The following is a 22264-nucleotide window of genomic DNA, read 5'->3' on the forward strand; positions in this document are numbered from 1 at the left end:
ATCGTAGTATTCAACACTAAGGTACTTCGAGTGTGCATTACGCCGTCTTGGTTATGTTGATACTGTGGTAGACGGTCCCAAAATGTGGATGTGTGTAATACAATAACGTCCTTGGTTTGCAACATCGACTTACAAATGTGGTATTGTAAGCTTTTCCGTAACATTTGAAATATGTAATAATCTAATGTGTATATATATATTAAAAAAAAAAAAACTATGTTGTGCTGGCAACACTGTTAATCTGATAGTATTGCACAGTATATCAGAGAATTTCCTTCTCTCAATATTTGCCTCCTTCACCATTTCAGCGTTTCCTACCTATTAGTTTAGAAGTCAAAAACTCACACTGTATAGTCATTATTATTATTAACGTATGCCATGTAATAATTATTTAGTATTTCCAAATAATATGGAGTTAGTCTAGTCATCTACGAAAACAACGATCGTATTATGTGTATATAATTTTTCAGTACCATTAGGCCTATTTGCAAGATATTCAACATTTCCAGAAAGATTAAAAAATAAAAAATAAAAAAAATAAAGAGAGAGAAAGAGTAAACACCGATACCCTGCAGTTTCATCTTGCCACATAGAAGTACTAAAATATAAGAAGTAAAACCAAAATCAATTGAGGATCCTGCCGCGTTGAAGCAAGTACTCCACCTCAATGTATTTCATAAATTGGCAAAATTAACGTTACTGACGTAAGTAGTAGTAGTTAAATATGTCACCTTCCTTGTTATACTTAAAATCAGTTTTCTTCCCAATCTTTTTCTTTCCATAGTTCTAAATTAGTATGTAATGGAGCAATTTAATCCAAAAATTATTATATAGTTGTTTCAATTATCAATGAATTCAAATCATTTCGTGATGGATTCAAAAGCTATTATTATAATTCATTTCTTTCTTTTCTCCTCTGTAATCTATGGATAGCACCAATGTTCGTTCGCATCATCATTAACTTCATGCAATTTTACAGGTGCAGATTCGGAACATGTCGATATTGATGAAATTGTTGTAACATCAAACAGTAAAACAGCAAACAGGAGTAAGAACATCAACAGAGTAAAAATAGCCATATGAACAACACAGAAATAAAGCAACACATAACCACTAATGAAATCTATTCTGTACACACAAGTGGAGCATTACAAGTTTAACGTAGAATCCGAAACGCATGAGTTTCCACCGGTAATCGAACCCGGATCTCTTGAACCCAATACGCGTAATCGAAATATCCACTGTAATGGATTCCCTTTACGAAACTGCTCGCTATGGCTGCTCATTTGGGTCTTACGGAATGAAGCATGGAGAGACAGAGAACCAGTGTCACTGAAACTTAAATTAATAAAGTATCCACCTGATAAGCGAAGGATCGGGAGTCGGGTTATTCAGCAATTAGATTTACACTATCTGTTATTTCAACAATTTTCCATAATTGCTTGCCTGGAGTGCAATTGAAGTAATTAAATAGCTCATATTTTGAAAGAAATTGCAAAAACTTGCCAACATGTACACTAAACGATGGACATAAAATGAATAACTGATTACTATGGTTAAACAAAGATCAACATTTTAATAAGAAAACTTATATAGGGTTGGTGCGACTGAAATATCCGCTTTTACTTTTGCTGGGAAACCACTTTGTAACGAAACCAATGGGAAAAGCCGTGGTCATAAACTCCGTACATGTACGGATATGGATGGAGTGCCCATAAGTCAGGAACCACTGTGTTGTTGAACAGGGTTGTGTGAAAGTGCAATATGAACTCTCTCTATGGCCTATGGAACCCGAAGGTACAATTCCGCTTTCACAAAAGCTCTCCACTCACTTCTATATTTAGCCAATTGGATCCAGTTTCTACTTTGTATTCCTATTTCTCGGAGATCCATCTTAATATTGTCCTCCCATCTGCGCCTACGTCTTCCTAATGGTCGTTATCCGGTTGGTTTTCCAGTTAAGATTTTGAATGCGTTTCTACTTTCTTCCATTCTGGCTACCTGACCTGCCCACCTGAGCCTCCTAGACTTGATGACCCTAACAATGTTTGGTAACCCGTATAAATTAAGTAGTTCCTCGTTATGAAGTTTCCGCCATTCACGTTTCCCTTGGGTCCGAATATTCGTTTCAGGATCTTCTTCTCAAATACTTTCAATCTATCTTCTTCCTTCCGAGTAAGCGACCATGTTTCGCAACCATACAAAACAACAGGCATGATTATCGTTTTATGTTTTAAGCTTCAAATTCCTCGAAAAAAATTCGCGATGACAAGAGATTTTCAACTGAATAGTAACACGAATTCCCTGCTTTTAGTCGACATTTAATTTCTTCGTGAATATGGTTTTCGTCTGTTAATATTGATCCTAGATATTTGAAAGTATCCATTTTATCAAAAGTATTATTAGATATTTTAGCGCATCCATAATTTGTCGTAATACGATCCCGACACACTTCCATGTATTTAGTTTTCTTTGCATTTACTTCTAAACCCATGTCCCTGCAAGCGTTTAATAAGACCTCTGTATTTCTTTCTATTATTCTCCTATCATCCCCTATTAAATTTACATTATCAGCATATGCCATAACCTGGTGAACCCCATTCAACTGTAGGCCCCGGTTGCTATCTTTGATTTTCCTTACAGCGTATTCCAGAACAATGTTGAATAATAATGACGACAACGCATCTCCTTGTTTCAGGCCATTCTCGACGTGAAAACTCGTGGACAAAAAGTTTCCTACCCGGACTACTTTGGTATTCATTTAAACATTATCTTAATTAATCTAATTTGCTTTCTCGGTATTCCAAATTCTGTAAGAACGTTGTACAATGCTGCTCTTCTAAATCAATAAATAGTTGATGTACCGGGGTATTGTATTCCCACTTCTTTTCGAGTAATTGTCGAATTGTAAATATTTGGTCGATAGTTGATCAGTTTCGTCTAAATCCGCACTGATAATCTCCAATAATTTCATCTGCGTATGGGGTTAATCTTGATAATAGAATGTTTGAGAGGTTTTTATAGGACGTTGACAGAAGAGAAATGCCTCGATAATTATTAGTCAGTTTTGCCGCCTTTCTTGTGAATTAGAAGAATGATTGATTCTTTCCACTCTTGTGGCAATTCTTCCTTATGGGGGACATAAAATTTCGAATGATTTCTCCTTACAAGTTCAAATTGGGACTATTGCACGCACAGGTGCGAAAACATTAAGAGTGCATTTAGGCCAGATGTGGTAAATAAACGCACCATATGCCGCTGCTTTGTTCAATTTCATGACAGTCACAACACTGAAAAATTATTCCCGCAATTACCGACCAAGAGCACGTTCTCATGAATCCCTCAGGAACATCGTCGAAGTTACCGTTCGGAAAAGTGTCGGTGCAGCCGCAGACGAGTTAAGTATACACCATACCACTGCCGTTTGACGCCTCCGAACAATCGTTAAGGTGAAGATCGAGTGATGGGTACCACATGGGTTGACACCAGCCACCAAGGATTGCCATCTGGATGTGTACAGGTTTTTGGGTATACGAAACAGGCGAGTAAATTTCTGCATAGCATTTTCACTTTTGATGAAAAATGGATCCGCTACGAGAATCGTAAATGGCCCGAACAGTGATTGAATCGTTATCATCATCCATGATGGTTTCCCAGACCACCACTGTACACGCACAGATGGTGGTGATGTGGGTGGTACGGTGGTCTATGAGAGGACACCATTTCTTTTTCTGTTGAGGAGAGCCTTCATTGAGGATCATTAGGGTGCTGGACTCCATGAAATGCACCGCGAACATTTCCGCAAGTATCAATCGATTGTCAAAAGACATTGTGTTATGCTGCACACCCATATGTCGCTCAAGAGATAGCGCAGACTCTCCGTGAGTTGCAGTATGAAGCTCTTCCTCCCTCACCTCTTTTGCTATCTCGATTCGTTTTCGGCAGGGAAGAACGTAACTGATGACCGGGCGATTGAGGACTTCCTTCGTCATAGAACCCAACCGTTAACTGACGATGGCTGCAGCCAAAGACCACCCTGATTAACTAGGCATTGTAATTTTCATCTGTTTGTCCGTGATTCGGATGTTTCTATAGCACCAACCCAATACATATTTCACAAATTTAAAAATTTTTACGTACATTCTGAGCTTAACCATTATTCGAGCGACCTTACTAACGAATTCAGCTGCTTGTCGAGGTCGATCTTCGATCTGAAATTAAGAAAAAGATACATTAGACAACGCAAACTGAACTGCACACACTTCCAAGAAGTAACAATTCATAAACACTGTATCTTCAGATAACAACGGACTAGTAGAAATAAATGGAGACACCGTAGTGTAGTGGTTAGAGCGATGGACTCACGTCCGCGTGTTCCCGGGTTCGATTCCCGACTGGTGCTTTCCAATTTTCGGCGTCCACCTAGCGTCGCGAGGGAAACTGGGGAGTCACGTGAATAAAAAGATGTGACAACCAGTAGGTCTACAAAGCTCCTGATACGCCTCTTACAGACAGGGCGACGCCACGTGTTCGTCTCTAGGGTGGACGTAGTTCAGCTGGTCGCTCACAGATGGAGCGGCTCAGATCCACAAAGGGCTATTACGTCAAGTGATTTGGTGGAGTATAAATAATTATATCGCAAGTTACACTAACAACGAAATTTCCCCTTAGATTACACTAAAAATAGTATTCTTGCTGTTTAAAATGCGAAAATGGGCCGTCTTCAGTTTAATGTATCATTAAGATTTCTTGTATGCTAAAGCAAACGACTATAAATGCAAAATGTAAGTAAGTCATATTGAAATAAGTGAAGAAATGAAAGAGTTGATTTAAACTGAAACGCGCAAGAGGATCCATACATATCATATGAACTAACTAGAAGAAAGGAGTAGTTCTATCCGAAATTATGAGCTGTAACTTCCTACAATGCAGCAATATTCGTAGCAGTGTAATCTGACGAAACAATAAACGGAGGACACTCCAAGTTATCATTTTAAATCCTAATGTTCATGGACAATGACTTTTTTTGTTGAATTTTCCACAAAGAAAATAAAACATTTCATAGGGCGCAGCAATGACATCGCAAGATGAAATTACAATTAGTGTGTAAGAATGGCAGTGGTGAAGAAAGTTGGAATTTATACGACCATAAAAGACTCTTCTGCAATACAAAGTTATTACACAGTTAAAAGGTTGACAAAGTGATAAGGTTCTACGTGCCCCAACAATTCGACGATCAACAGTTCTATATGTAGTGCGTAAGCCCATGTGTTTGACTAATATTGATTTTATATGTTTACTATTTGTTCATCGAAAGTGTCTTAAAAAAAAGCACGTCGCTACATGTGAACTCCTTTCCAATGGAATCTTTAGTATTGGCTGCTTCATGCATTACGTCACGCGACTTCCGTTAAGTCCGCTATAACTAGTTCGATGTATTCATATAAAGAATCAGTCGCTGTTATTACATAATAAAGTAAAGTAAAGGTACTTTATTATGTAATATAACACAAATACTTTTGAATATAGAGACATAAAACTTAAAATATTTTTGTCTATGGCACAGAAAGGCTGCATAAGACTCAAGAGCTGGCAACTGGCTTATTAGAAACTAAATTCAGACCTTTAGCCACAGATGGAACATGTATAATGACCTGAAGTGCAACTTATACAATAGCTTGAAACGTCGTATCATGCGAATTTCCGTGCCACAATATACAGTGGTGTACGAGCACATCACCATGATTTTCTTCTATGTTACAAGACTTACCTTTCGAATAAAAATTCCTCTCAAGAGAGTAAAAGTAGAAATCGGACAGTAAAGGGCCAGGAACACAAGTTATTGACCTATCTTTATCACCCCTACTTCCCAAGCAAAAACTGCGATTGTTAACCCTGTACTTCTAGAGACAACTCCTCGTGTTTTGTCATTTTGTTGACTAACAAGGTAAGAACACGTGAAGGGTAAGGGGGAAAAAAAAAAGAAGGAATATCTCAAAACTATATTTTCGAGAAAACTGTGTTTTAATATTGAAAACTGCGTAAAAAAGAATAGGGTTAGTCAAATCTTATGCCCCTTTTTACATGGATATTTTTACATCTACGCATGCATACATATACAGTCAATTAGTACCAAGAGTCAGCAACAGATAGGATAAAGTATCCGATAAAGCATACATATGGCCATTCCTTGTTTTTTTCCCCTTACCCTTCACGTGTTTTCACTTCAAGTACCTTGATTACTTGCTTTTAAGTAGTTCAATGCATATTAACAGTGTAAATGTTTCACAAATTTGTGAAAATAATAACTACACAACACTCCACGAAAAATGGAAATAAAGTAATGACAACGGGAAAACACATCGACAAACAAAACCGGAAGGAGTATGGAAAGAATTAGCCTAAAGCGTTAAAGATTTCAATTTTGGGAAGTTATTATACATGAAGCTGGTAGTTGATGATAGTAGTTATGGAAGAAAAAATGAAATGAAATCTTTGAGTTTTACGTCCCACGGTTATGCCGGTTAGGCTAAAGGAGACGGTGATGATGAGAAATGAATGAAATGGTGGAATGAAGAAAGTGGGAGGAAACGGGAGAACTCCGAGAAAACCCACGAGCACGATGCTTGTCCACCACAAAGTTCACTTGGCGGGGGCTGGGATCGAACCCGGGACCTCAAGCACCAGAGGTGAACGCTCTACCACTGACATAAGGGTCCATTCTCTTTCATAAGACATGAGTACATTGATGCTCCCGTTTCAAATTTTGAGCGGGTACATTGACCCAACCCTTAAATTTGGGAATTGTTAAATATTGGTAAATGTGATGTCGGATTTGAATATTTCTGAAGTTTCGTCGGTTTTGTTTGTCTCTTTTCAAACGTAAAAGATTACGAAAAACACAGTAACTAACACATTTTACCACGTGGTAGGTCATTCACGTAATTTATTCTCTTTGATGAAGCTTTATTCCAACATTTAGTCTTATGGATGGATGCACGGGTAAATTGTACAATGATGTACCCTGTTAAATATCGAGAGGGATGTTTCGGCACGTCCTTAAATTTTGGAGATTCTAAAAAACTAAAACTAATGTTTTCTAAGACTTCTATACTTATGTACTTCTATAAATTTGGGTGATCCGTGATGTCCCCTTTTATGTGTAAAATATTGCTAAACAAAGAATTTTACGAATGATTAAAATAAAATGCATGAAAAGATTGCGATCTTGGCCAATAATTAATTTTTGGATCAGAGGCCACAAGATTTTTGAACGGCCCTACATCGAGTTTTCGTACTTTCTACGGAATAAGCACATCATACTAAGTTAAGTGATATTTTGGGTTTGGCAACACTATATGCAGTTCTCCAGATATAAGGCGTACAAGAAAATTTTTGATGGAAATATACAGGGTGGCCCGAAAGTATGTATAGAGTACCATACTGATCAGCTCATTGTATTTTATATAATTTCTTATTGTTATTTATCAGGTAGACTTAGTTTCTTTATTATTTGTTCCTAATGTGATTTTACTTATATCTTAACAGGGTGTCTACTGGAATACCAGAAAGTAAATTCATGACTTTTTCATGACTTTTCATGACCTTCTTGTTCAAATTTTCATGACCCTGGCGATAACAATTTACCATTAGTAATAATAAACCTCTACCATCAGTGGTGCATCGGTTAAGATGAAGATCACATTATGTTCTTATTTGTCTAATGTACATAATGCCGATTAGCTGACAACTAATTTTAAAATGCAAGAGCAATTTAAAAGGCAGTAAACAAATTTTTAATTGCGGTTCAAGTATGGGTTTAAGGCTTACCAGGTTCTATAGATTTAAAAAAATCTTGTGAACAGTCCCGTTACATTCAGCTAGGTTTTTTATCTGCGTTTTATGTACTCTGAATTCTACATTTATAATTTTCGTTTACAAGAAAAGACTGATTACGTAAATATACAATTCTTTTCCATCGTGTCATATTTGAAATTAGCGTACATAAACATACTGATAAGACCTACTGAATGGGGAGCAGCTAGGAAGACAGTAAAGTACCAGTTAGCCAGCACTAACTGGTGGGGGAAATTCTCACAATTACTGACCTGATACAACTGTTTCAGTACATGCAGTATGAGGTATAAAAGTATGAAGTATAAAAATATACTCTGAGATTTCAGATTTTCATGACCAGTTGGGTAAATAAAGGACTTTTTCATGGCTTTCATGACCACTAAGCAAAATATATGACTTTTTCATGACTTTCATGACCAGTAGACACCCTGCTTAAGCTCGGAACAGCCGAAGCAAATGAACCCATAAACTAGAATGTTATACTTGATCAATGCAGGGGTGTATACCTACTTTTGGGCCAGCTTGTTCTGGATCTTTTGATCCAACAAGAAAGGAAAATTCGATGTATTCACTATTTAACAAAAAATAACCCAACAGAAATGTATGGCTACACAACCTACAGCGCATTAGCACCACTACATCTATTTTGGATTCATAGATCAGAGTTTGCTACTCCCAAATTTGACTTCTCAGTTGCCTTACGACGCTGGATCAACCCAGACAATTTTATGCCTTGACCAAAATCAAACCCGTGACCACTTCAAAGCACATGCACTAATCATAAGACTATATGGTAGAAACAATATTTTTACGAAACATATGAAAAATAAGTCACTGAATACTTACCATGACTACGTCACACGCCTTTTGGTAGAGTCGCAATGCTTGTTCGGGGTATTCTTGCTCGAGTAATTTAGCTGCTTTGTCTAATGACTGCACTGCAGTGTCTGGGGACCCGTGTTGTTGGTACATATTACAAGCTCGTTCTGCCAATTGAGGAATCTCATGGAAGTGACCCATGTCTTTACAAATCAAAATTGCCTGATCAATGCACCTAGAATCAATTCACAAATTAGGTTCAAGATAATAATTTATTTTCACACGCAGTTTCATTTTATGACTGACAGTAAATAATAATAATAATAATAATAATAATAATAATAATAATAATAATAATAATAATAGGATCGGACCAGTTCCAAGTAATACTCTTCCAATAACGACAATCCGTAATAATGCGTCATCTATGATCACAATCAGGGAAACGAATTAACTAGTTTTCCCCCCTTTAAAGCTCGTCTTTAACCCACTCAGGTATAACACATGAAAACTGAATCTGTATCTTAGTAAGTGTACCTTGTTCTTATTTTTCTGAAGGACTAAATAATCTGCTACTGAAAATGTGAATGTTACTTAGTTTCATTCTATTAAGATCTGGTTATCCTCACTGTTTCTAAGTTTACTTTTTAGAGAATACTTTGACACATAACTATTACCGCATACGACGACTTAAGTTTGCTACATCGTTTCACACAAGTCAAATGTATTAATGCACTGAGTTTATTTTACAAATCAGACATAGCTCCCTCGATAAAATTTTCCGTTATATCTATTATAGTTATTGCTAATTACATATATATATATATATATATATATATATAAATTATTTGACCAATATAGATTCATCACTTTCCACGAATTTCTTTTTATTGTTTCATATATTTCACGGCCGACTCAACTGCAAAAGTGTGCTCAATAATATAGTGTGCACTTCAACAGCCTCAACTACTCAAAGAAATTTGCTGAACATATTAACAGATAAAACTAGTCCCAGCAAAGAACGGATTTTTTAGTGAAACGTTTTGTAAATATGATTTGAGAATATGAACGCAAAGACTATTTGCATTTGACTGTTTTCAATAAACTGCTGCTGTTCTTGGTTAGTTATTTTCTTCTGAATCTTAGTCTAAAACAACAACAGATCTTTGTGCCTGCACCTTAAGCTAAATATAACATATAAAACAGAGAAAACTGTGATACAGTACTAATGATTACCAAATAAAGGCAGTTATTTATTTAACACGACTTTCTCCATATTATAACAATTCATCACCATCATAGGTATTCTGTCATTAATTGGCAGGTCACTTGCTGCAACTGAGAAGCTTCCATGCTCCAAAGTCTTCTGATAACCTCTTCGTCTTCACGTACAATTTTTCTATTTAGATATCGTCCGTTAATTCCAGTCTCCTTTGCCCCCTCCCTCTCTTTCCTGCCACCGTACTCTCTAGCACGTCCCTCATGATACAGTTTCATCTTATCCAATGTCCCAACCAGTTTCTTTTCTTTTTCTTAATAATAACTAAAATTGTTCTTTTCTTCCCTACCATTCGTAACATCCTCTCATTCGTTTTCCGCTCGACCCAGCGAATTCTCTCCATTCTTCTCCGCACCCACATTTCAAAAGCTTCCAATTATTTTTCATCATTTTTGCGTAATGTTTATGTTTCTGACCCACACAATACAATACTTCACACGAAATATTTTATGAGTCTTTTTCTCAACTCTTTATTCAAGGTCCCACAAAATAGTCTTCTCTTCCTCCTAAATGCTTCTTTCGCCATTGCTATCCTCGCTTTTATTTCACGTTCACACTTCATATCATTACTAATATTATCCAGATATCAAAAACTAGTCACCCGTACTGTTTTCTCCCCCCCTACTTGTAAATTTGACGCCGACCCCTTCGTTCCAATTATAACAATTAATACAAATGAAATAGACACTGTTAAACAGACATTTCTAGTTTTATGTCTCACGATTATGCCCTGTAGGCTAAAGACAGATTACTAATGAAGATGAATGACTATGAAATAAACGATAGAATGAGAAAGTGAGAGGAGACAGAAAATTCCAAGAAAACCTATGGTCATGTTGTCCACCATTAACTAACTCTGAATGCCCTGGGATCGATCCAGAGACCATGCAGCCATCCTGCCCGCTGAGAAAATTTATTGTCGGATTGCACTAATGAAATCGCTGAGGAAGTCATTCATCTAGACTGGCCCATGATATTTCAAAACGAAAGAACGCAGTACAACTGCTTGATAGCGTTAACAGCAACACGCTTTAACGAGCTGCACAGACGATTTGGGACTATCGTATTGATGTTTGCTGTGCTACAAATGGTGCACAGCTAAAGCACCTTTAACTTTGGTAACTGTAACTTTTAGGTTTCCCCAAATGCTTAAAAGAAAAGCAATACAAAATTAAAGAGCCTAACACTGCTACACAGCTGAAACAAAAACAGTGATCGTTTTCGAAGATTTCTTAACCCGGTTTCAAGTTTCGAAGTACACAAAACATTCTACTATTTTTTAATTTTATTTTCCTTTTTGTAAATAATAACCAAGCTTCCTTAAAAAAATCATCGGGACCGCGGTGGCTCAGTGCTGGAGCGTTCACCTTTGGTGCAAGGGGTCCCGGGTTAGATTCCAGCTCGCACCAAGTGAACTTTGTGGTGGACAAACACCGTGTGCTTGGGTTTCCTCGGGGTTCTCCTGTTTTCTTCCACTTTCTTCATTAAACCATTTCATTAATTTCTCATCATTACCGTGTCCTTTAGCCCAGCCGGCATAATCGTGGGACGTAAAACTTAAATACTTCATTTCATTATTTAATAAATCATGAAATAATTTTATGGACAAATTCTTAGAAAGATTAGTATTGTAATCTCCGAACATTCTTTTTCGCAAATATAACACTGAGAACATTTCTTTCCTCTCGCTTAAGTAAGTACACGACATCTTTCCCTCTTTAGTAGTGTTGAAATTCAGTACACTTAATCATTGTGATTCTCTAATTGATTATTGTTCGTATAATTATTATGTAACACTCTACAGACGTGTTCTAATTATTAGACTCACGCTCAAAAAATGCAAAGTTGATGTTGCAATCCTAATTTCGGAGTTCTAGAATATGTAATTTAATAGAGGATCCTTAATTTGTTTACTGTATAGTTGAAATGGTGATATCATCACTGAACAGCAGACGGTATTAGTAGGGAAAAAGGGAGTTCTGAAAGTGGAGCTTCAGTTGTAGACAGCTATTGTAGTTACAATCTGAAGTGTTGTGATTGCAGTCGTAAGCAGTTACAACATTCAAAGCGTTCGACAGTTCGAATGGGCCAGTTTAAAGCGATCTGACATGTTTATTTGTGTATTAATCTTTTATTCGGTGTAGTCCTGTAGTCGCGGCACAGTGGGAAAAGCCAGAGACCTTGCTTCGCGTAAAGTGAAAGTTACAAAACACTTCTGACGGAAGGAAGATATACACAATGACAAATTGCTAGTAGAGTTGGGGTAGGGCACAAATCTGTGAGTAGAAACTCTGTTGCAATGAAGCAAATCTATCATTAAAATAGAGTTGGGAAGTGTGGGCGAGAACCAAAGCTATCGCTAAGAGGTATCAGAAAAATGAAAAGATTGGCTCTGGGAAACAGAAACACAACTTCTAGAGACTTAAGCATCAAAATGGCTGAATATGGTACAGATATTTCGCCTGGAAGTGTTCGAAGGATTCTTTGTGTTGAGGTTATAAACGCATGGAGGCAAAGAAAGAAAGCAAAAATTACTCCAATCATGGCAAAGAGCAGCTTGGAATGGGCACCAGGCCTAGAACATTGGACTGCTGAGAAATGGAGAGTAGTCTATTTTAGTGATGAATCGTGTGTCTTCGTATCTGAGGAATGTTCACAATATGTGCGACGTCGACCTGAGGAATTCAAGTTGGAATGTCTCTAACAAACCATGATGCATCCTACTTCAGTCGTGGACTGTGGTGTGATGTCTGTCTTTGGGCCTGAGAGACTGTAAACAGTAGAGGGAACAATGAAACACGACCAATACCTATATGTTCTTCAAGAAGAACTGCTTCCACAGACTGCAGTCTGGTTTCATGACGCACACTTCATCTTTATGCATGATGTATCCCCATGCCATCAGGCCAAAGCTGTGACAAAATTCTTAAAGGGCATCGAAATTAGAGTCCTTCCGTGGCCAGGCAACAGTCCTCATATGAACTCGATTGAAGACCTTTGCACCTTCATGAAGTAATAGCTAAAGAAGAAGCACATTAGAACCAAACATCAATTGATCGAGGAGATCAACAATTTGTGGTATCATGGTGCTGAATTGAAGGTAAAATATGCTAAACTCGTACATAAAATGTCACAAAGGATAAAAGACTTACTAAAGAATAATTGATTCCATATGAAATAGTAATCTTTGTGTTAGAAATCATTTTCTTGCAAATATTCCAATACAGTTTTTGTTTCCAATTTGGATATACACACTGTATGGTAATTACATTTGAATGTCACGTACGCATTTGTTTTATTGATATTGAAATGCACGTGCTACACCCACTAGAAATTAGGACACAGTTAGAAAGCAATAATTTGGACTATGTTCGAACGTATTTCCTCACATAATGTTGTTAGAACAGTAAAATATTCAGAAATTGAGTCTAATAATTTGAACACGTCTGTAATATGTGATTTCATTTTTTTTTTCCTGCAAATAATGACGACATTATGACTTTCAAATGTTTGAGAGAAATATTTCTCCTCTCTACGCAACCACAACTTACTATGGTCGAAAGCAGGTCCCATCACTACGTTGTTCCTTAACAATAGGCTCGCAATAAACTGACCAACTTGAATATAGTTTTCGGTGCTGTACACAATATCATTTCCTTGTAAGTAAAGAATCATTTCCCCTTAAAATTCTCAATTCATTCCAAAAGTCTTCTGTAAAAGAACTTCCTATCTTAACATTAAAACTGTCTATTTTATTTGTACTAACCCTGTATCGAAAGCAGTGACATGCAGCTCTGTTACAAAAAGCCAAACAATTATTCTCACTATTGAATATATTGAATCTACAATACAACGATAGAAATAATTATTTTTGTGTCCAGGTTAATAGTTCAGTAATGATCAATATATGAACGTCATACTATTTGATAAAGGATCAGAATATTTCCAAAAACCTGAAAGCAAATCTAAAATGTTACGTAAAAATTCGCAGAACTTACTGACAATTCGAACTCGCTATGCATTTCGTCATGACACAATATTATAGTGACTCTACTCTTACCTGCACACCAAAGTACGACGAAAATACTCGGATAGTTTACTTACTTGGCAGCCGAAAATAATCTGTAAAGGAAGTTAAGGAAAATACAACAATTCTCAAGTAGTTTCAGGAGACATTTACTAAGTTCATATCTACAGACTGATCTGGCAGCAAAGTATGAAAAGACTCCCAATGAGAAGTTTCAATTTAGTGTACTAGGTTAATTTATGCCTTGCATGCTGAAAAAGATGGCACAAATACGTACTGAAAGAAATTATCACTTTGTTGTAATATTACCTTCAAGTTAAAATTCTTAACTAGTGGTTTAAGCCCTATCAAATATTGTATATCATACATCACAAACATTAAAAAGTAAACCCAAACAAAAATCAAATTGAATGCCATACGCAACATACTAAAACGTTAGAGGCCACGAAAGCTATGAGTGGCGAGACACTTTGCGATTGGCGGACGCCGATGCCACAGGACATATAAGCCAAAACTGAAACGCCAGTCAGCAGAATGGCGTTATCCAGGTTCTCCACGCAGGTAAAAATTTCGGCGCAATCTCTAAACGGTCAAGTTAATGGTCATCATAGCAAACTATAGGGGTGATTTTGTGCCATTTCGACCCACACAGCAAAAGTGTGAACGCACAGTACTATGCCCGCACTTTCTTCCAACGAAACTTACATTGAGCTATTTGGGAGCACCGCCCTGAATCTACCCAATGCACTCATCTTTCATGTCAACGCGGCAGCTCATACAGCAGCATGTGTGCAGAATACTCTTGCGATTTCGACCTCATTCCAAACCTGAGGGAGCCATTGCATGGAGCACGCTCTCGAACACGTAAAGACACTGCCGCAGCAGTGAGTCGTGAAATCAGATGATTCAAGCATGCTGAGGTCACGGGTATTCGATGCCTTGCATATCGTTGACAATATGTGGTGGAATCTTTAGGAGACTACTTCGAACGACTCTAGATGCCACTGGTATGTGTTTGTGGGACTTACGCGCATAATTGTAATTCCAGTAAAACACGTATGAGATGGAACGATTCGTTGTACTTATCTTTTGTAGGCATATGTATGTTCATTCAACTCCATATATGTGACGTTTTCGTACACACAAAAATGTTGCCATGATTTTTAGGGAAACCGTCGTATTCTTTTTAGTTATAAATAGAAGAAATTAAAATCTTGTAGTATGCAAATTAAACAAATACTTTCTCCTCCGAAAAAAAAAAATGTTGGAACGAACAAACAAAATTCTTTAAACCATTAAAAAAAAAAAAACATTTTTTTTTTAACTCTCTGTGATAAGAATATCGGGTCCGTTCGCAGATATTTTACGCTTTCTAGACCAGAGTTCATAACTTCTTAATCTGGGACAACATAACTTTTGAGCGCCAGCAGGAACAGAATCCGAGACCACGTGCTAACCTTTCGATAGCAACTAATATATATAGTGGTTGAAGGGGAGTTGTAAAGTACAGTTTCACCCTGGTTTATTTGCGTACCAAAATGTAAATCACCTCTTTTACATACGAATATCAAAATTTTTGTTTAATTGTATAAAATATGGGAACAGAGTTATTTATATACTATTTCAATTTTAGTCATATTTATGTGATAAATAGGCTCTGTTAGATACGACTGCAACTATTGATTATTAAATGTTTGTATCTCTATATATAATGTTATGTGGTTTGATATAAAATATGTAGTATTAACAGCTTACGGTATATTAGTTGATTAAATGAAGATTAAACGGTAATAGGGTCTCTCTCATTTTAATAAAACATTGATAGCAGCGCAGACATATTAATTCTTTTTAAAGAAAAATCATACTTCAAGGAACTGTTACATACATACATATATATAAAGACTCGGAGCTCGAAACACCAGCTGTCTGCGTAGCAATCTTGTAATTTGAGAGCACACTAAGAAGAAAAGGGGAAAAGATTGAATGGATAGGGAATGGAAAAGATTGAAAGATTTTGTACCACTTCTTCTGTCTGCATTATGTCGCAGTTTGGTCTTCGTTTTAAGCTGTGTTAGCAAAGTTTGCAACTAAATGTTAAATTTCTCCCACAAATCATGCTGAATTCACACCTTTCAAAATGATTTCACATTTTCGACGATAACGTGAAAAAACTCACCCCGACATCGGCGACTCTACATTTTTAAACTCGACAGACGTTGTCATTTTAAATTTCTCTTGTTTAAGAATTACTTTAACTAGATGCAGTCGTATGAAACAAAATTATTCTTGGAATTATCTCAAATAGGCCTAATTTGATATTTTAATGCGGTTTCTCAACGAAAGAGTGGTTAAACCTCTTTTTCTTTTTCTTCAAAACTGCAAATAAAGCCCTTGATGCTGGTTCCGCTGAGAAAGGGAATGTTGTGAGATGCAGACGATGATTATTTTCTCTCTACCAAGAACAAAATCATATCATTATTTAATAAATAAATGTCATACAATTTCTTTTTCATGTGAGTGGTCATTACGTTTTAGTCTTTCATTTTATTCATGCATTGTGTATAACTGCTTATGTTTCAATCTACTACTTGTACAGAACATTTAACGTAAATAGTTGTGACCTGTAGATGACAGGTGGCCATTTCCCTCAACCCACATATTCACTTAGATGGCAGCACCGAGGAAAGGGAGAATACGATTCTTCATGCTAGTTTCTTTAAAAGGCGTTAATTGTTTAAAACAGTTTTCATCGCATCTTTTAGTAGTAATATAAAGCATTGTATAAGTTTTTGATCAGTAAAGATCAGAGCAGGTAGTAACCATAATCTCTCACTATAACATTAACATTTGATTGTAAACCAAAAACTACATGATAATGTTTTGAAAGAGTAGCTACTTCAGGCCATCCATGTAGAAAACAGATGGGGGTGGAAGCTATTCAAAAATCGTTAGCCACAGAGCGACTGTCAATTTTCGGTATGGGACACAGAAAAAAAAGTCTTGAGGAGAGAAAAAGGGGAGTTGTGTTTCTCGCAGTGTTAGTCGGAGGTCGTGTCTATTTCGGTGGCGTGCAACAATAGAAACTTTGTCCTATGTTTAGTAATGGGTGGCACTACTAAGCTTGTATAGGCGAGTGGTGAGCTCTCACAAGTAGAACTTTAGGTATTCCTACCATCGAGACTAAAAGTGATATTAGCTTAGTAAGATGGAATGACAGGCTGATGAGTTAGTTGTGTACAACCTGCAGATCGCGAGGAAGCTCTTTAAGAGAAGGATTATTCTCCAGCAATGAAGGAGGACACAAAAAATGGATCTAGTACAACACAACAAAGTTCAAGGTATTGAGTGATCTATTTAGTCCAGGTATTTTTAATACAATGTCTACAACGACTAGTGAAAATAAGGAAAATTCTTATTGCAGAAGAGAACGGTAATACAGGGTTTGTCCCACAAGTTCCCGGAATGATGTTTTGTAGTTGGCAACGCTGGCTGACGGGGCGGAGAAGTTGGTGGGAGATCTAAGCTTGGAAACGAGACCGATATCAGTCGCCTGTTGTTGAGGCAGGGTCACGCTCCACGCAGAGGCATCTACTGCACCCTCGTCGAGCAAAAATTGGACCAGTTTTTGGAGCAGCGTTATGCAATCAAATTGTGTGTGAAACAGGGTAAAAACGGGGCGATGAAAAAAGCCAAACTTTCATGTGGCACAAACGGTTTCGGGAAGGCCGAGAGTCCGTCAACGACGACGACCTCTCAGGATGTCCGTCGACATCCAAACGAACGACTCGGTGCAAAAAGTGCGTCAAGCTTTGGACAATGTCCGATGGTTAAGTGTTCGGATGATTGCAGAGGAGTGTGGAATACCACGCTACGAAACAGATCTAGAATTTTTGGACAAAGTGATCACGTGGATTTTTCAATATGATCCCGAATCAAAGGTCAGAACAGCGAGTGGCACACCAAGGCGTCTCCTCGCCCGAAAAAAGCAAGGATGAGCAAATCGCGAATCAAGGCAATGCTCATTGTGTTTTGTGAAAAGATTGTAAACTGATATTGAATAAACGATTTAAAAAAAAAAAGAAAAAAAAAAGATCATTCCGGGAACTTTTGGGACAAATCCTGTAGATAGCATTACCATAATACCTCCACTGGAAATGATAGTATTTATACTTTGTCACTGCTAGTATAATTGCAATTTCTGGCTCTTTCAAATAATAACAGAGTTCCTGTCGCCTGTCTTATGAATACCTTGTTCAGTTAAATATACTTATAGAGTGGAGTATCATGTTTCTTGGAATAAGAACTACTCATTGGGAAGTGAGTAGTGTACAAGAAAGAAGCTGCGTGATATTAGACTTTTTGATCTATTAGGATCTACATCTGGAAGTGCATGAACTGTTTCCCAGGAGTGCGTTTGTGGTGTCTTAAAATCAACATTGAATATTTTAATTAAAATTGCAAAGTAACTGATACCAAAACGTTTGTATATCAAATTCAAAGATTAAAAAAAAAAAAAAAAAAGAAAAAGAAAAATATGTCAATGTTTTACAATGAAGTAAGAATCAAAATGGTGCTATATCAATTAGCTATGATGGTGGTTAGTGTATGAAATAACAATATATATATATTTTTTCGTCTCTTTTGGAATTAAAACCAGTATACTCAGGAATGTTTGGTGTTATGGTGATTTCTCCTCTGGTCTCAGTTTTGGTGAGCACAATTACCGCTGACTATGTCACGTACATGTTTCTTTTCAGTATGGATGTCAGCTTTCTAATGGAGTATACGAACTAAAATATTCGAAACTACTAGTACTGGCAGGTAGCCAATATAAGGTAGTAAATTCTAAAATTGCTATCTAAGTAAAATTTTGTCATATAGTCATTTTTCATAACTTGGGAGTATATATATATATATATATATATATATATATATTTTAAAATTCTGTTTGCTATTCTTTCCCACTCTCTCTTGTATCTCATGAGGAATATTTTATTTCCAGACAGTTCCTGCTTAATTACTTTTGGATTAATACGAGTTAGACGTCAGTACTCACCCCTCTATTCAGGTAATTTAGCATACCTTAACATTAATTTTAAAGTCCCACTTTCGTTGGAGATACTTCACAAACTGTTTTAGCGTTGTAAGGGCTCTTCACAAAACATTTGGCTCTCATCGCTGGGACATTCAGAGAGTCTACCGTCCTGTTCAGCCCCACGGCTATGTAAGATATGGAGTTACACTTTATCGTAAGGTCCCAAGAAAAATAAGCTCCTCCGGGAATTAAATCTAAATCTCCTGCGCCACACGTGTGTATGCGCATCACATATCTACGAAGGAGCTCCTATGATATATATATAGAAAAATTACTTTCCATAAGCTGAAGATGTGAGTTCATGCTACTTACTCGGAAGAAGTAAACTAAATCTATACCGTCATATCAATGAATGTATTCGTAACTTGTGAGAACTAATCGAACAGATAAAAGGATACGATCTCTGTTGCTTGTGACATTCAACTGCTTTCATCAAGCAGTCCTTACATTGCTCAAACGACTTTGCAGTTCTGAAGCATGTAGCTGAAAATAAAACAAAAAAATATAGCACACATTAATAGAAGGTTAAATCATTTATGATGAACCTCTCTTATCTTAAATCTAAATAATGATCTCACAGACGACGAACTACAGGAACTGACATCGATAAAATTTGAAACTTTATTGCTACATGTCGAGAGAAGAAAGCTTGGTTTACCATTGAAAACCAATTCCTGAGTTTTGCTCTCCTGTTTAGTAGTCAGTGTCTCACACATACCTCGAAGCTGCTAGACACTATTCTTGACGATTTCGTTGTAAATTAAATTAATCACACAGACTTCAAAGTAAATCAGGAAATGAATTTATTATATAAGAACACTTAATGTAACATTATACAGCGTGTCCATAAAAATACTATCATATTTAATTTGGTATTACGTCAAATACTTTTTACTATATCTCATAGACATTGAATGTGGGCCCACGAATGGCGATGCAGACATCAAGACGATATTCCCACACACGCTCCAACATATCTGATGAAATGGACTACTGGATGGCAGCACTGATATGCACAATATCAGGGTACCACTTCAAAATTGACGTGTGTGTAGGAGCCTGATGTTGAAACCTTCGCCTAAAAGCACGCTGAACCTGCACTAGACTCTGCGTGCTGTGATATTCAAAAAATGCACCAACTTCGTTCTTGTGGAGTCGCCATAACTCCTTAAAACTTATCCTTTAATAACAACAAAACACAATGAAAGGAAATAAATTTACGTTAACACATTAAGGCATAACAGTACAGAAACATAAAAGCTTCCCAAGTGACCTCCAACAGAAACAGAAACTGCCTGTAAAATATATAACAATGAACCCTTATCGACCAATCACAAAGTACACATGAGTGAATTTACTTTTCCTGTGTTTGATCTCATCTATTATTGACATTGTTGTCCATTCTTGAAAGGCACAAAAAGATTTGAGTTTTTCTTTCAAATGTGACCAATTTCATTTAAAATACGATTATCCAAGGTGACGTAATACCGCTTTAAAGTATGACAGTACTTTTATGGGCACGCTGTACATTACTCGTCGTGAAAAGCATGATAATTTATTTCTTCATAAAACAATAAATCTCAAAATTAAGTTATCAGCACTAGATTAATATACTAAATTTTAGAGTACCCCTATTCGCACACTTGTATGTAAACCTTATCTTATCTAGAACTTCAATAATGCAATACAGTTCATACACAACTAATCAATTTATTATTATGAGGAATAGAGGCAAAGTGTTACTGGTATACACACACTGCTTCAGACAAAACTTCCAGTGGTTATAAATCATAAACGAATGAAGATAAAAAGATGAAACAAAGGCTGAGAAAGGGAAATGTTATTAGGAGCATTGAATGGAGAGGTTTTCCCTACAAGACCCATTATCATGGGGCATCGAAGAGTTACTAAATGGGAACGTATACCATTTGATATACCACGAAAAAAACAAAATTTTTCTAGGAAATTTTCTTTCCTTTGGGGCACCGTTTACAAAATGACTACCGTTTCAATGTGAATCCTTGAAGTTTTATAAAACGTCCAATGCTTAAAAATCACAAACAACTGAAGATAGAAAGACGAAACAGAAAATGAGAAAGGGAACTGTCATACGGCATATTAAGTGAAGCGTGCTACTTGTCTCATTGGTCCCCGCATCACGGGAAAATGGAAATATCTCGAAAGTTTTAAATAAGAAGTTAGGTGATCGGATAAATCATTGGAAAAACGAAACGAAATCGGTAAGTTTTATTTCCCACGGTTATGCCAGCTACGCTTAAGATGACGGTGATGATGAGAAATTAATGTACTGGTGGAATGAAGGAAGTGGAAAGAAACGGGAGAACCTGAGAAACCCACACACTCGGTGTTTGTCCACAACAAAGTTCAATTGGCGTGAGCTGGGATCGAACCAAGGACCCAATGCACCAAAGGTGTATGCTCTACTACTGAACCACAGAGGCCCCAGGATAAATCATTGGAAAAACATGATAAAGCAAACGACATTTCTTGGTAACAGTAGATCCTGTAGGGCACCGTTTATGAAGGCCGGGGAGATCCAACGGTTGAGATGATTAACACTTTAGCGAAGCACAATACTTTTCAAATTGAATAAATATATAAATTTCTTTGGGTATTAGTACTAGTTTTACGATTGTCTCAAAGAGCTGCTTTCAAGCTTTATTATATGTTTTCTTAATTAGGATAAACAACGAAAGGACAAGTAGTAGTTTAATTTAGAAAAAATATTCCAATTTCGATGGAGTCTATACGATCTTACGTATGAAGTAAATGGTTCGTGGAGATATTTATGTGCTGTCCATGCAAGTACTATTATTTTTCCCTTCTGCATTCGTATTTTACAACAGTATGTGCACTTATGGGAATTTGATGCTTTACTGTACGTCATACCACGGTGTTTCTATTTCACTTCGCATTTTGTGATGATTATTGCTTTAGTTTTGCATTTTTTTCCTACACTATGTTGTAAAAGTTCGCTTTGAATGGTAGAAATTTCATAAAAGGCCCCACACGAAAAAACTACATAAGTTGTTTGTTTCTTCCATGATATGTTCAACGACAAACCAAATGACATACCTTGATATTTAAAATACTTTGACATACTTTAATATTTATGACATACCTCCAGTGGTTTCCCAATGCCCCATGATATTGGATCCTACCGGAA

The 22264-nt window shown here is 36.7% G+C and overlaps 1 protein-coding gene across 2 annotated transcripts in view; it reads right to left on the minus strand.

Annotated features, from left to right (window-relative positions):
* The window catches only part of gammaSnap1 (gamma Soluble NSF attachment protein 1), a 75401-nt gene that overhangs the window by 28737 nt on the left and 24400 nt on the right, over positions 1–22264 (minus strand). For both annotated transcript variants that reach the window (XR_014128838.1, XM_081743666.1), the window contains exons 3-6: positions 19476–19560; positions 14060–14077; positions 8704–8911; positions 4141–4211 (exon numbers count right to left, since the gene is read on the minus strand). Coding sequence is in view for 1 of the 2 variants with exons in the window: in XM_081743666.1 (XP_081599792.1) it covers positions 4141–4211; positions 8704–8911; positions 14060–14077; positions 19476–19560 (382 nt within the window). In the remaining variant the exon portion in view is untranslated. The remainder of the gene's footprint in view (positions 1–4140; positions 4212–8703; positions 8912–14059; positions 14078–19475; positions 19561–22264) is intronic.

The sequence above is a fragment of the Thermobia domestica genome, chromosome 17 (assembly GCF_964235325.1).
Source record: "Thermobia domestica chromosome 17, izTheDome1.hap1.1, whole genome shotgun sequence".
Lineage (NCBI taxonomy): Eukaryota > Metazoa > Arthropoda > Insecta > Zygentoma > Lepismatidae > Thermobia > Thermobia domestica.